Here is a 15,432-nt window from a genome sequence, read left to right on the forward strand (position 1 = left end):
GAGGGACGGGGGACCGGCACCCATGCGGAAGCCTCTGAGATGGGAGGGAGGGAGGGATAGAGGGAGGGAGGGAGGGATAGAGGGAGGGAGGGAGGGAGGGAGGGATAGAGGGAGGGAGGGAGGGAGGGATAGAGGGAGGGAGGGAGGGATAGAGGGAGGGAGGGAGGGAGGGATAGAGGGAGGGAGGGAGGGATAGAGGGAGGGAGGGAGGGAGGGAGGGATGGAAGGATGGATGGATGGAGGTTGGATTGAGGGAGTGAGCGAGTCGTGCAAGGGAGGGAGGGAGGGAGCGAGGGAGAAAGGGAGGCAGGCAGGAAGGGATGGCTGGACGTCATGACGGACAGATGGCCGGGCGGAACGACGGATGGATAGATAGGCTTAATGAAACGCCATACGACGCCACTGAGTCACCGGGACTGACATTTCCGCTTTGGCAGCCATTCCCCCTTCCAGAATAACACGGGAGACATAATTGTTTCTAATGGCGTGCGTATATGATGACTAACACCCGCACTCCGCGATCGCAGTCTGCAAACCGAGACCAGATTAACCGACAGCTCTCTCCCCTTCCTCTCTCCCCTCCCTCCCCTCCCTCTCTCCCTCAGAGCGGCCACCTCCCGGTGGTGCGGTTGTGGGACGTGTCGGAGCGCAGGCAGGTGGCCGAGCTGCAGAAGCACAACTACGGCGTCTCCTGCGTGGCCTTCTCCCCCAACGGCAAGTACATCGTCAGCGTGGGCACGCAGCACGACATGACCATCAGCGTCTGGGCCTGGAAGGTACGTCCCCCCCCTCCCTCCTCCTCCCTTCTCCCCCCCCCCCCCCCCCCCCGCGGGCACCGACAGTACGTTTGGTTTGAGGCCTTTGCTTTTAATCCTCGTTGACTCAGTGTGTGTGCTGGGAACCATCAAAGCCAAAAGGCAACGTTAATCCATGTCAATAACTTTACGACTGCAAAGGTGGGTTGTGATCGCAGAGTAGCGTAGCAGAGTGGCTGTAGCGGTCAGAACGAGAGGTAAAGACAAAGAAGAAGCACGCTAAAGCAGAGCAGTACACCGCTAAGACGCAGAAGTACGTAAAAAAAAAGAGATACGCTAAAACACGGTAGTACACTAAAACAAAGCAGTATACTAAGACACAGAAGTACATTAAAAAAATAGGTACACTAAAACACTGAAGTACACTAAAACACAGAAGTACACTAAAACACAGAAGTACACTAAAACACAGAAGTACACTAAAACATAGAAGTAAACTAAAACGAAGAAGTACGTTAAAACAAAGAAGTCCACTCAAACAAAGACACTCAGAGCAGCGCCCTTGTTGTGTGTGTTGCAGAAGGACGTGGTGGTGGCGGTGAACAAGGTGTCCAGCAAGGTGACGGCGGTGTCCTTCTCCGAGGACAGCTCCTACTTTGTGACCGCGGGAGTCCGACACATCAAGTTCTGGTACCTGGACCCCTGCAAGCCCACCAAGGTGCTGACTGCACGTTACACAGCCTCAGGCCACAGCATGTGACCGGAGGTTATGTTACTGGAGTTCACATGTTATTGTAGTTTACATGTGACCGTAGTTCACATATTACCGTAGTTTACATGTGACTGTAGTTTACATGTGACTGTAGTTCACATGTTATTGTAGTTTACATGTGACCGTAGTTCACATATTACTGTAGTTTACATTTGACTGTAGTTTACATGTGACTGTAGTTTACATGTGACCGTAGTTGATATGTTGATTGAAGTTGATATGTGGCTGTAGTTTATAAGTTAGCGTAGTTTATTTGTTAATGTTTATGTAACTGAATTTTACACATTACTTTTACAGTACATGTTCAGTACAGTATGTTACTGTTGTGTATATATGTTACTGTAGTTTAAATGTTACATGAAAGGTACCCTAGTTTACATGATCTTCAACAGGATTTCAATCATGTGATCCGTAGTGCCATAAAAAAAGTTAATGCCTGCCATCTTTGACCAAAAATTTGACGTGGTTAGGCCACCAATATTTTATATACGTATCAAATGTGTATTTACATGTGTATCTCGTATATATTAAGATGTCAACAATTCGCTGCTGTAACACCTGAACTTCCCTCCTGGACTCACCGTAAAGTATGTAACCTTACGATGTCTTTGTGGTGTGTGTGTGTGTGTGTGTGTGTGTGTGTGTGTGTGTGTGTGTGTGTGCGTGTGCGTGCGCAGGTCCTCTCCGCCGTGCCCCTGCTGGGGCGCTCGGGCCTGCTGGGCGAGCTGAGGAACACCTCCTTCTCCGACGTGGCCTGTGGGCGGGGCTCCAGCGCCGGCTCCACCTTCTGCGTCTCCTCCGGCGGCCTGCTGTGTGAGTTCAACAGCAGCAGGACCCTGGACAAGTGGGTGGACCTCCGGGTGAGTGTGTGTGTGTGTGTGTGTGTGTGTGTGTGTGTGTGTGTGTGAGCGGCCCCCCGCGCGAGGACAAGACGGAGGGGTGGCGGAGGTTTTTAACGGATGGGACTCGACGCGACGGTTCTGAAAGGGCGTGTGCGATTTATAACAGTTATTTAATTGTGTTTATTATTTAATTACTTAAATAATGATTCAATTCAATTCAAATGACTAACCCTAACCCTAAACACGTTGAGTCTCTTGTTGAATTAACCTGTTGAGTTGTCTTTAAGATGGTGGAACGGGTTCTTTTTATCTGCTGTAATGTCTCCTCGTCGTTACGGGTCTTTGAAGCTGAATAGTGACGGGCAACATTTGACGCTAACTAAACGCTCTTCCAGTCGGATCCAGACAGCTACGCCCGCCGCCCCCCTCCCCCCTCCTCCCCCCTTATTCTTCAGACAACATAGTTAATAATACATGGCGCTTACGCAACGCTACGTGGTGCGGTGCCTCTGCCGGTGTGGATCGCTCAATTCATATTATTAGCATAAATAGGCTCACCGCGCTAGTCACCACAGAGCAGTACGTCACGATGTCTCCTGTAGTCAGGGTCAGGCTCACGGCTGTGTGTGTGTGCGTGTGCGTGTGTGTGCGTATGTGTCTGTGTGTCTGTGTTTGTGTGTGTGTATGTGTGAGTGTGTGTGTGTGCATGTGTGTGTATGTGTGCTTGTGTCTGTGTCTGTGTCTGTGTGTGCGTGCGTGCGTGAGTGTGTGTGTGCATGAGTGTGTGTGTGTGTGTGTGTGTGTGTGTGTGCACGTGTGCGTATGTGTGCTTGTGTCTGTGTCTGTGTCTGTGTGTGCGCGTGTGCGTGTGTGTGCGTGTGTGTGTGTGTGTGTGTGTGTGTGTGTGTGTGGAGTACCCCGGAGAGGCTTTGAAGTTTGATATATCCTGGCAACGACCAACGTTGTCGTCTGCCGCTGATCCACGGGGATTAAGCACAGCCACGAGACGCGGTGTGTGTCTGGAGGATGTTACGTGTGCGGACTGCCGAGGCCTGCTGTGTGTTATTATTCATGCTGGTTGTGTGGTTGTTACCGAGCCACATGTTGGACGGGTAGCTGATGGAGATCAGCTCTGAGTGTCCACATGGTCCGCGGTTTTTTTCCATTACATAGGAGAAGAATGACCAATTACTAGCTGCTACTCCCTACCACTACCATTACTACTGCATTAAGACTACTGTTACTACTACTGCTATCACTACTATTACTACTATTACTACTATTACTACTATTACTACTATCACTACTATCACTACTATTACTACTATTACTACTATCACTACTATTACTACTGCTACAACCTCTACCACTGCCACCACCACTACCACTACTACCAATACTACTACTACTACTACTAAGACCACTGTTACTTCTACTACTAAGGGTTTATCCCGTGTGAATCCACCGGGATGAGTCACGACACCTCCTCCTCCCATGTCCTGATCCTTAATGTGTGATTGATGATTGACGAGCCTCTGTTGTGTGTGTGTGTGTGTGTGTGTGTGTGCAGACGGGCGCGGCCCAGTCCCTGTCGCTGTCCGACAGCGTCATCTTCTGCGGCGGCGCCGGCGGGATCGTGCGCTGCTTCAGCCCCGTGGACCTCAGCTTCCTGGGCACGCTGCCCAGGCCACACCCCCTGGGCCCCCACGTCGCCACCAGGTGAGGCTCCGGCTCCTTCGCCGTGATTGGTCGGTTGGTCACCCGAGGCTTTTCTCACTCCGATCGACCACCAAGTCAGTAAGGAGCAGGCAGGGGTTAGACAGTGAGTACAGAGACAGGTCTTTAAGGAGCAGGGAGGGGTTAGACAGTGAATACAGAGACAGGTCTTTAAGGGGTTAGACAGTGAGTACAGAGACAGGTCTTTAAGGAGCAGGTAGGGGTTAGACAGTGAATAGAGAGACAGGCCGTTAGGAGCAGGGAGGGGTTAGACAGTGAGGCTGGTCGCAGTCGCGAGGTTGGTTGCGTGCGGACGCGATTGTTGACGGGGGGGGGGGGGGGGTGAGATAGATAATGGGGCCGCGCGATCCCAACAAGCATGCCGCTCCGTGATTGGCCGGCCCAAACGGCCCACGAGAAGCCGCGGCCCTTCTGGCATCTGCCCCAAATGCCAGACCGTCCAGTCCGTCACTGGAGGGGTTAGACGGTGAATACAGAGACAGGTCTTTAAGGAGCAGGGAGGGGTTAGATGGTGAATACAGAGACAGGTACTGGTAAGAGCGTCTTGCTGAAAGAGGCCTACAGGTTAGCTTGCGGACATCGGGGATCGAACCCAGAACCCTCCGGCTGTATTCAACGAATCTTTCTCTGCGTTTGCTCACCGACATGCAGCGTTCTCCCCAACAACACCAACGCCGCCGCGCCCCCCGCCGCCGCCCGCTACCCGGACACGGTGGCGGTGACCTACGACCCCGCCAGCCGCTGGCTGAGCTGCGTGTACAGCGACCACAGCGTGTGCGTGTGGGACGTGTGGGACGTGCGCCGCGTGGCCAAGGTGCACTCGGCGCTCTACCACGGCGCCGGGGTCTGGGATCTGCAGGTACGACCAAAGAGCCCGCCTCCTCCTCCTCCTCCTCCTCCTCCCCCTTCCCCGCCTCCTCCTCCTCCTCCTCCGCCTCCTCCTCCTCCTCCTCCTCCTCCTCCTCTTCCTCATCGTACCGGCTGTCAATCAAAACAAACGATTTAATGGAAGTGCCATTTGAACAAAATCCATCAATTCACGTTCAAAACAACCGCTCAGACAATAAACACAATAATCAAGGCGCAGAGAATACTGTACTTTACCGTCTGGGCCGAATACCTGAAATTCTGTGTGTATGCGTGTGTGTGTGATGTGAGGGGAGAGTTTTCTTTTCCAAATGCGCATGTGTTAGTGTGCGTGTGTGTGTGTGTGTGTGTCTATGCATGTGTGTGTCTGTGTGTCTGTGTGTGTGTGTCTGGTCGGAGGGAGGGGGTCTTTGTGTATGCGCATGTGTCCGTGTGTGTTTGTGCTGGTTATGTGCGTCTGTGTGTCATGTATGTGCGTATGTGTGTGCGTCAGTGTATGTGTCAGTGTATGTGTGTTAGAAGTCCGCAAACTGCCACCATAATCGTTATGTTACGGCACGACTCAAACATAATGTGTCTATTAAAGCCTGCCCTATTTTCCCTTCTAATACGTCTGTTCCAGAGACAATTACACCGCGGCCTAATTCCGTACGCTGCTATCGGATTATTAATTGTCAATTTACCGTGACATGAGTTCAGCGGCAGAGCCTAAACTAGCTGTTCACTGGTAATGCAGGCATCATTATGGTCCATCATGGGGATGAGTCAAACTATAGCCAAGTCCATAGAGCACCCCACAGCGGGAAAAAACTGAAGCTTAAAGCTTTATTAATCAAACTCTAATTAGAGGAGTCAGTGAATGTCAGTGGATGTCTGTATGTCTGTATGTCTGTAGGTCTATGTCTGTGTGTCTGTACCTCTGTACGTCTGTAATGTAAATGAATCCACCCAAGCCCGCCTTCACCTTGGTTATCTCCTTCAGATGTTACCGGACGTCTCGGGGCAGTCGGGCGGCGTTCCGTCCACCTCCGTGTTCTTCAGTTGCTCGGCCGACAGCACCATCCGCCAGTGGTGCACGGAGGGCCTCCGTCACGCTCCCCTGCACCCACCCCGCCAACCCCACCTCCTGACCAGCGTAAGCTCCAACTTCCTGTCCGGCCCGCCCGTTCCCTCGGGCAGTGAGAAAAAATAATAATAATAAAACCGCTGCCTGTCCGACAGACTCCGTTTTTGACGTTTTTTGTGTTAAACTGATCTAGGATCTGATGAGTGTGATCTACACGGATGAGAGCGCAACCCCCACCCCCACCACTCCCACCACCACCACCACCCCCACCACCCCCACCAGCCCCGGCCCCCTGCTGGAGGCAGAAGGTACTGCGGGCGATGGGGCGACGGTGGAGAACAGGGCCGGGATCAGGAGCATCTGCGTCAGTCCGGATGGGAAACGCCTGGCCTCTGGTGACCGGAATGGAAGGCTGAGGTAGGGGGAGGAGGAGGAGGAGGAGGAGGAGGAGGAGGAGGAGGAGGAGGAGGAGGAGCAGAGGGAGGAGGAGGAGGAGATGAGGGAGGAGGAGAGGGAAGAGGAGGAGGAGGAGGGTGGAGGAGGAGGAGGAGGAGTGGGAGGAGGAGGAGGAGGAGGGGGTGGAGGAGAGGGAGGAGGAGGAGGAGGGAGAGGAGGAGGAGGAGGAGGAGGAGGAGGGGGTGGAGGAGAGGGAGGAGGAGGAGGAGGAGGGAGAGGAGGGGGAGGAGGAGGATGAGGAGGAGGAGGAGGATCCAAAGATCCAAAATGGAGGCTCTGTACTGAAGAGACAAAAATGAATGTTGGATGATTTGTTGGAGTCATGAATAGAAAAAGAAGAATATGAGATCAGTTAACTTTTTTAATTATGTCCCTCCCCATCTCATTTCCCAGCTGTACTGGAGAATTGATAATGAATAATAAAGGATATCCATTATTTTGGGATAAATTGTTTGTTTGGACTAACTTTGCTATTTCCATGACAGGGTTCATGACCTCCGCAGCATGAAAGAGATTCTGAAAGTAGACGCCCACCAAGGAGAGATTCTGTGTCTGGAATACTCCCAACTAGAAACAGGTCTGTGTGTGTGTGTGTGTGTGTGTGTGTGTGTGTGTGTGTGTGTGTGTGTGTGTGTGTGTGTGTGTGTGTGTGTGTGTGTGTGTGTGTGTGTGTGTGAGAATGAGTGGGTGAGTGAGTTAGTGTTATATGCATATATGAGCGTGTGTGTGCTATGTGTGTCTGTGTTCGCATTAATAAGTGTGTGTGTGTGTGTGTGTGTGTGTGTGTGTCTGTCGCTGTTTGCATTATTAAGTGTTTGTGTGTGTCTGTGTCTGTGTATGCATTCATTAGTGTGTTTGTGTGTGTGTGTCTGTCTGTCTGTGTTTGCATTCATTAGTGTGTGTGTGTGTGTGTGTGTGTGTGTGTGCATTTGTGTGTGTGTGTGTGTGTGTGTGTGTGCGTGTGTATATGTGTGTGTCTGTCTGTGTTTGCATCCATAAGCACGCATGTGTTTATGTGTGTGTGTGTGTGTGTGTGTGTACATGCACATATCTACCTGGACCTCACATGTATCCGCATGGACGGCAGCAGCACAGCATCGCTCTCCTCCATGATGCACGCCGCAGCACACAGGCAGCCTGTTTACCGTCTCTCTCTCTGCTGCGTCTGCCCCGCCCCCCCCAACCCCCCCCCCCCCCCCCCCCCGCCCCCAGGTCTGGAGCTCCTCGCCTCGGCCAGCAGGGACCGGCTCATCCACGTGTTCGATGCCGGGAACGCCTACCGCCTGCTGCAGACACTGGACGAGCACTCGTCCTCCATCACCGCCGTGCGCTTCGCCGGTGAGACACGATCCCTGACGTTCCCCAACTGTGGCTCTCGGCAATCGCAATGCATCCTTACTTAATTGCTTCGGATAAGACTAAATAGTAAATAGTATTGTAGTACATGCTATATGTAATGGTGCATTTATTACCCAGTACCTTTAGTATATACCTTTAGTCATAAATGTTTGTGATCCATTATCTCCAACTTACAAGTTACTAAGCTACTTCCGACTTCTTCTTTGTTTTCTTCAGCCAAAGACAACAACGTGAGGTTAATCAGCTGTGGGGCGGACAAGAGCATCTACTTCCGCACGGCGCACGCGGTAAGAGTTCTACCAGAGTTGTGTCTGTTTTTACCTTTTATTCAGTCTCATTCAGTCACTTCTCTATTTAAAGAGCAGCATATCTAGGTCACCTAGGACGGCAAAACCAGGCATCACTAGTCAATCCAGATCATGGCACCAACAAAGGCATAACAAGGCATCACTAGTCAATCCAGATCATGGCTTTTATGAAGGCATAACCAGACTTAACCAGGCATAACCAGTCAATGAAGATCATTGCACCAACAAAGTGAACTGACTTAAGCAGTACCTTAAGTCAGAAACGAGAGATACAGGAAGTCTAGTATACCAGCTGCTATAAGGTTTTACAATGCACAAAACTATCTTTGCACTTTTTTAGTATTTATTCATTGTATTTTTACTTAAGTTTGGAAGCTATCTGAGGAAATGTGTGGTGTTATGTCTGTCTTGAAGCTGCAGTGGCACTGTCATTTCCTGTAAAGGATTATTAAAATAATCTATCTATCTATCTATCTATTAGCAAGGCATTACTATGAATCCATGATGAGGCATCACTAGTCAATCCAAGATCACTGCACCTATCACTGCAACATCAGCTTGTATGGCTGAAGTGTTATTCCACGTTCATTTTCAACATTCACTCACAAGAAGAGGCTGAGGCCTCCATTGGAGAATAGTTTAAAAAAAAAAACACACCCACTTGAGGATGGGTTTGTGAAGTTGGTTTGACGGTTTGTGACGGTTTTATCCGTGAACATTAGACACACACGTCACAGCTCGCTGCTCAGCGATGAGTGGCATTCTTCACTGTCCGAGCACAGCTGATTCTAAAGCACACTTCACGTCTATTTTTACATCTTTCCTGTGAATAATTTAATCAGCAAAGTAGTCCCTCTAAAGAGTTTAGTTGCTTATTCCCTACTTGAGAACGACATGGCCCTGATTCATCAGAGAAACGAGTTTATTTTTCATTTCAAAGAAAAATGTAATATCGTTGAAAGGGTTAGAAAATATATTAAAATGGGATGTGTGTGTGTAAAGAAGTTAGTAAGTAAATACTTGTGAGAGAGTGCTAATAAATAAATATATAAATGTGGGCTATGTTCTAAGAAAAAACTTAATTGCAATGTTATCTTTACCTTAAAAATTTAGTGATTATAACATGAAACGCTTATTCACAAGCAACGCTTCCTTCGATTTCGGGTTACATAACCTTTTAAACCCTCATTAACGCCCGGTTATTTTTCCTCTAGATTGTCTGAATCTTCCACACTGCCGTAATCTTAATTAATACACAACGTTTGCATACTTCACCGACTTAAGGAGCCTGCGATGTAGGCCACAGACGTGATTAGCCCACAGTTATGCGAATGGCAACGGCTGGTTGACAACACCCCCGCATGACTTAATGAGTCCACCTGTTTGTTGAACAATATTTTTAAAGACGGGTGTGGTTTTCCCAACATTTATTTTCGTGTAACCTTTCATGTTCCCCAACCCCCCCCGCCCCGCCCCCCCTCAACAAGATATTTTGCCTCTCTTCCTTGAACTAGGAAGGCATCTCTGAAAAGGCCCGGTTAGGGTCAAAGGTTGTGCGGGCCCTGCAGAAACCAAACTGGGTCAATCCCTCACCCTAATACCAACGCTGTTCATGAATGTTCTGGAAGTCCTAGGATCTGGCAGTAGAGCATTGCAGAGGAAAGATAGATGAAGGGTTGAGCTAAAATAGGTTCACATAAAAACAACAAATGTTAAATATGCCTTTAGGCATAATATGTATGTATGTATAGGCTATATTGGCAGTTGGCAGACTCACCCTTTATTATTATTTATTATTAATAATTAATAATAGAGTCCCACATTCCTCTGATGTTTTCTACTGCTACTACAAGCTCACGTTGTAGCAGAAAGTTGTTCTGCTCTACGGAGGGCCACTGCACTCTGTCACTTCATGCCCATATATTGGTAGAGCTATTCCACTCAGCCCTGGTTTATGGACTGTGCATGGACATAATGCATCCTGACCTTTTGGATTTGAAATGCCACTCACTGTGTCCTTTCTGCATCGTCGTAGTCCTCTCTTATTTAAATGGACTAGCAGTTTAACAATGTCTTATTTCATTTCACTACTAGTTTTACAACTACTTATTTCATTTGACTACTGGTTAAAAATATTAAATCAATTAATGACCTCTTTAATCCTTTTACTACAGGTTTTAAAGTGCCCATATTTCGTTTTAGCAGTGGTTCTACAATGCCTTATTTTATTTCACTTATTTTACCATCGTTATTTTCTTGACCTTTTATTGTTGACTAATAAATGGACGCAAATAAACAGCCCCTATTAGCTGCACTCCGAGGAGCCGATCTGTTCTTAGGGCTTGCGGCTTTCCCTTGTATCAATAGATAATCCTGCTTCTTCTGGTTATGGTCAGAGCTTCTCACTTCAACAAGAAGAACTAGGGTGATCTGTTGTTCGGGTTGAAGATGTTGTGATATGCGTCGTGAGCCAGAGGAGGCCAAACCTACTTCATGTCGCCCTTTCAAAGCCATGTTCCCTGTACACACACACACACACACACACACACACACACACACACACACACACACACACACACACACACACACACACACACACACACACACACACACACACACACACACACACACACGCGACAAAGTGGTTACTTTGTTGTAGCATGGTTCACTGCATGATGGTGATGCCATGACGATGTGGAGTTGTTTGTCTTTATTTTTGCCTTGTTTGACCCCTCAGACGCACTCAGGAACAGAGTTCAGGCGATCCCACCATGTCTCGGGGAAGACCACCCTGTCCGACATGGGAGTGGACCCCACCTGCAAGTATGCGGCAGTGGGCTGCCAGGACCGGGGCATCAGGTCAGTGTGTGTGCGTGTGTGTGTGTGTGTGTGTGTATGTGTCTGGGTGTGTGTATGTTTTTGTGTGTGTGCTGGAGTGTGTATGTGTGTGTGTCTGATGGAATTTGCGTGTGTTGTTGTGTATTTAAGTGTGGTTGATTAAGATGAAAATGCATCAAGATGATGGTGTTTGTGTTTGAGTGTGTGTGTGTGTGTGTGTGTGTGTGTGTGTGTGTGTGTGTGTGTGTTTAGGACAAAATGCGTAAATGGTGCTCATGTCCTCCTCCCCTCTTCTCTCCAGGATCTTCAACATCAGCACTGGGAAGCAGAAGAAACTGTACAAAGGTTCTGTGAGTGAAGACGGGATTCTGCTCAAGGTAATCTCCCCTTCAAATGTCATCTACCATTCACTGTGGACTGGAAGCCTTTTACCTCAGCTCTGTCTATTGAAATGTGTAGCAGAGCGAGGTCGTTCTGTTTGAAGTGTTAGTTGGGATGGACGTTTCACAACGGGTAATATGTGTTGAAAAAGTGAGGTTTAATAGTCTGTGGATGATTCTGTGTTTTTGTTTGTCAGGTCCAAATGGATCCGTCTGGTCTCTACTTGGCCACCAGCTGCTCAGACAAGAACATCAGCATCTTTGACTTCCGCACAGGAGAGTGTGTAGCTAACATGTTCGGGCACTCAGGTACACACACACACACACACACACACACACACACACACACACACACAGACACGCGCACACACACAGACACTTAGTCAAGCACGTCAAGCTCACACACAAAGTGATTCTAGCAATAAAAAAAAAACACACTTTTCATGTTGTTGTACCCGCAGAGGTCGTCACGGGGATGAAGTTCACCAACGACTGCACACACTTGATCTCGGTGTCAGGGGACAGGTGAGCCATGTTCTGGAATACCTCCCACTGAAGGGACGGACGGCCCGCCCACCGGATACGATGTCTTGATACGATGGCTGAGGGAAGATACTCCGTAGGGAATAACCAAACTCAAGAAATGCCTCCGCGTGAAAATGCTGACAGTGGGAATATTGTTCGAAACCATTGAACACGGGATAAACCAGCAAACCACAGCGTAGCAGTGAGCTAACATGTGTCAGCGAGACACACGCGGGGCGGTGAGGCTGATGTTTGTGCTGTCTCCCCCAGCTGTATCTTCGTATGGCGGCTGTCTGCGGAGCTCACCATGAACATGAGACAGAGGCTCTGCCAGCTGAGGAACTCACCGGGGGGGAGCCCCCCCACCACGTAAGACACACACACACACACACACACACACACACACACACACACACACACACAGACTTACACACTCAGACCCAGAGTGATAGCCCCTCCACCACGTAAGATACACACACAGACACACACACACACACACACACATGCACACACACACACACACACACACACACACACACACACACACACACACAGACTTACACATACAGACCCAGAGTGATAGCCCCTCCACCACGTAAGATACACACACAGACACGCACACACACGCACACACACACACACACACACACACAGAGCCTGCGACATCTTGATAAGGACGTAAGACATTGTCACACCAACACACACACACACACACACACCAACACACACACACACACACACACACACACACACACACACACACACACACACACACACGCCCTTACCCGATGCAGCCACGCACAGAGGTGAAAAGATTGACCACTAGAGTCAAGACCTCTAGACCTCTCTGCCTCTGTGGACGGCGACAGACTCTCCTCTACTGTGTCACTGACGACGTGACTCTCTGTGCGGTGTGGACAGGGGGCGGGGCTACGGCGTTCCCACTCAGGTGGGCCTCTCCTCCGACAGCGACCACGACCACGAGGACCAAGACGAGCCTGAGGCCGAAGCAGACCGACCCGACGACGACGACGATGACGGAGACTCCCATAGCAACGCTTCAACAACAACCGACAACACCAGCAGCAGCAACGGCGGGGAGGAAGCAGGTGCTGCTGCCTTGTTTGTTCCTGGTCTTGTGATTGTTGTCATGCGAATGACAAGTGTCGCTATGCTAGTGATTGTCACTAGGCTAGTTATTATGCTAGTGATTGTTGTTGTTGTCGTTTTACGGAGTGGTAGTTTTATGTGTGATGATCCTTATGGTAACAAAGAGTTTATTTTTCTATCGTACCCCAGGTGTCTCGGAGCCGATGCAGGCCTGGGATTCCCCTAAGGTCGGTGAATATTGCAATTATTATCACAAACATGATAATAATTGAGTGTTTTTGGTAAAGAATAAGCCGTTAAATTAAACATGGCCCCATGTCGTGCACTATTGAATCAAAGACCGCCGCCTTTCTTGTTTGTTTGTTTTTAAGAACTGTTTTTAAGGTCTACTTCCTCTGACCTTAAGTATTATTTTTGCATATCAATCAATGCCTATTTAAACGGGAACACACACAGGCAGTAATACAGCCCCTTCGAGCTGAATTGCTTCTCTACAGTCATAAATAATACATTCAGTGTACACCAGAGCTCTGAGCCTCAGCATCTACTGAAAGTAGGGCTGCTAGATTATGGAAATAATCATAATCATGATTATTTAGGAGTTTTAAAAAAATTATGGATTTATTCAGCATTTCTCTCCAAAAAAACACACACATTGGAAATTTTCCCTTAAAAATATACACAAAAAAATCATGTACAAACATGTACAAAATAATGTACAAATATGTATCCAGCTGTTCTGTCTATAAAACATTTAATGAATAAAATATATATACTTAAAATATAATATATGTATATATATATATATAGTTTCAACTCGATTATATTAGTTCGGAGATCGTTAAAATCCTATTAATTGCGCAGCCCTAACTGAAACCCTCAAGAGCACAACGCACTAGAAGGAGACTCAAACTCTGGGCACTGTTTTTTTTTGCGCGTACCTCCCTTCACCTCCAGGTGGCCCCGGCCAGCCCTGTGACCCCGGACCCCACCCCCCCTCCCCGCCGGCAGTGGTCCTACAGGTACAGGATGGGCTCCCTGCGGCCCATGGTGAGGTCCCTGCTGGACCTCAGGCAGCTGGACAGCTTCTCCTCCGTCAGGAGCCCCGAGCCGGCCCCTCGGACCCGGGCCCCCGGGAGCTCCCTCGACCTGCGCGAGGCCCCGGTACGTCGTGGCGCTAGTTGCCGCTCGATTATGGGAGAAATCACAATCACGATTATTTTGGTCAATGTTGAAAATCACGATTATTCACAACGGTTGTTTTTTAGTTTGAAAACATGACACGTCTATTCAGCGTTTATCTCCGAAAAACAACGCGTTGCAACTGAGAACATTGAAATTAGAAAAAAAAAATTGCAAAAAAATCGAAATCGCAATCAAAATTCGACAGCCAATCATAGAGTAGTGACACCGCTGGATGGATGGAAGGAAGGATGGACGTGTGTGTGTGTGTGTGTGTGTGTGTGTGACAATGTGGTGTGTGCGTGTAGCTACAATAGTGTTAAATGCACCTGCGAGAATGTTTGGATAGGGGGAGCTCCCCCTGTAACACATATGACATCATCTTACACGTGAGATAACTTCGTTTTTTCAAGATAATTGATTGGTCAGTAGGTTGCAGGTAGGTTGCAGTAGGTTATCACCATGGTGTCTAGAGCAGTTGCCTTTAGACAACTGCTCTAGACACCATGGTGATACAGAGACGCTAAAACAGCCACTTTCGTGTCACAGCATACCCTGGCTTTGAGCGCAACATACCTCTCTTACCCGCTGATCGAGATTTGTAGTAAAGCCAGAGAACGTATAGCCCACAGAGCCGCTGAAGGGTTTGTTGTTGTGACTTGTGACTTGACCTGGAACGCCTACAAGTCGTGAGTCGTGACTCAAAGTCGTAACTTACGGGTTGAAAAGTGTCCCTGGAACGCTGCATCGTTCAACGATATTCGTCCTTAAAGACAGAGACCCTTTCAAGAAGAGGAATCGTCGTAGGATGAACACAGGTGTCACTCATAATACTAATTATGGTACTAATTATAAGTCTGCTGTTTTTAATGTCCCAGGGGCGTGGGCGATAGACCGGTGATGATATCACACCTGCTACATAAAGGGAGCAGGCCCATAATTAGTGTGATGAGAAACACCTGTGTTTGTCCTCCAACGACGTCCTCGGTGAAAGCCCCTGAACTGTACTCACCTGCCCCCCCCCCCCACTCACCCCCGCAGTCGGAGGGGAGAGCGACGAGGCAGCGGGCGTGGCCGCACCAAGACTGGCCGTTCTTCGGCTCTCCGAGAGGCTCCAAGGGATCAGACGGAGGTTCTCTCTGCTCCACGGAGAGCCTCAGCGAGGGTCCGCAGGGCAGGTAAATAAAGAGCGCTCTACGGTCCGCTCAGCGGCCATTTGCTGGGAAATGTGTACG

At 48.9% G+C, this 15,432-nt stretch overlaps 1 protein-coding gene across 1 annotated transcript; it reads left to right on the forward strand.

The window, feature by feature from the left end:
- Positions 1-605: 605 nt before the first annotated feature.
- Positions 606-15,375, forward strand: LOC311376636 (mitogen-activated protein kinase-binding protein 1-like; the record flags this gene model as incomplete). The annotated part of the gene is made up of 19 exons (XM_084491151.1): positions 606-776; positions 1,336-1,473; positions 2,205-2,387; positions 3,940-4,088; positions 4,758-4,965; positions 5,956-6,151; positions 6,345-6,456; positions 6,981-7,080; positions 7,716-7,833; positions 8,071-8,141; positions 10,900-11,021; positions 11,302-11,377; positions 11,578-11,689; positions 11,842-11,905; positions 12,176-12,274; positions 12,827-13,014; positions 13,205-13,242; positions 13,973-14,179; positions 15,239-15,375. Coding segments are annotated over 19 exons (2,489 nt in total), but the record flags the coding sequence as incomplete, so codon positions are not given.
- Between the last annotated feature and the right edge of the window lie 57 nt (positions 15,376-15,432).

The sequence above is a fragment of the Micromesistius poutassou genome (genome assembly GCF_964030765.1).
Source record: "Micromesistius poutassou genome assembly, contig: SCAFFOLD_5569, whole genome shotgun sequence".
NCBI classification, from domain to species: domain Eukaryota; kingdom Metazoa; phylum Chordata; class Actinopteri; order Gadiformes; family Gadidae; genus Micromesistius; species Micromesistius poutassou.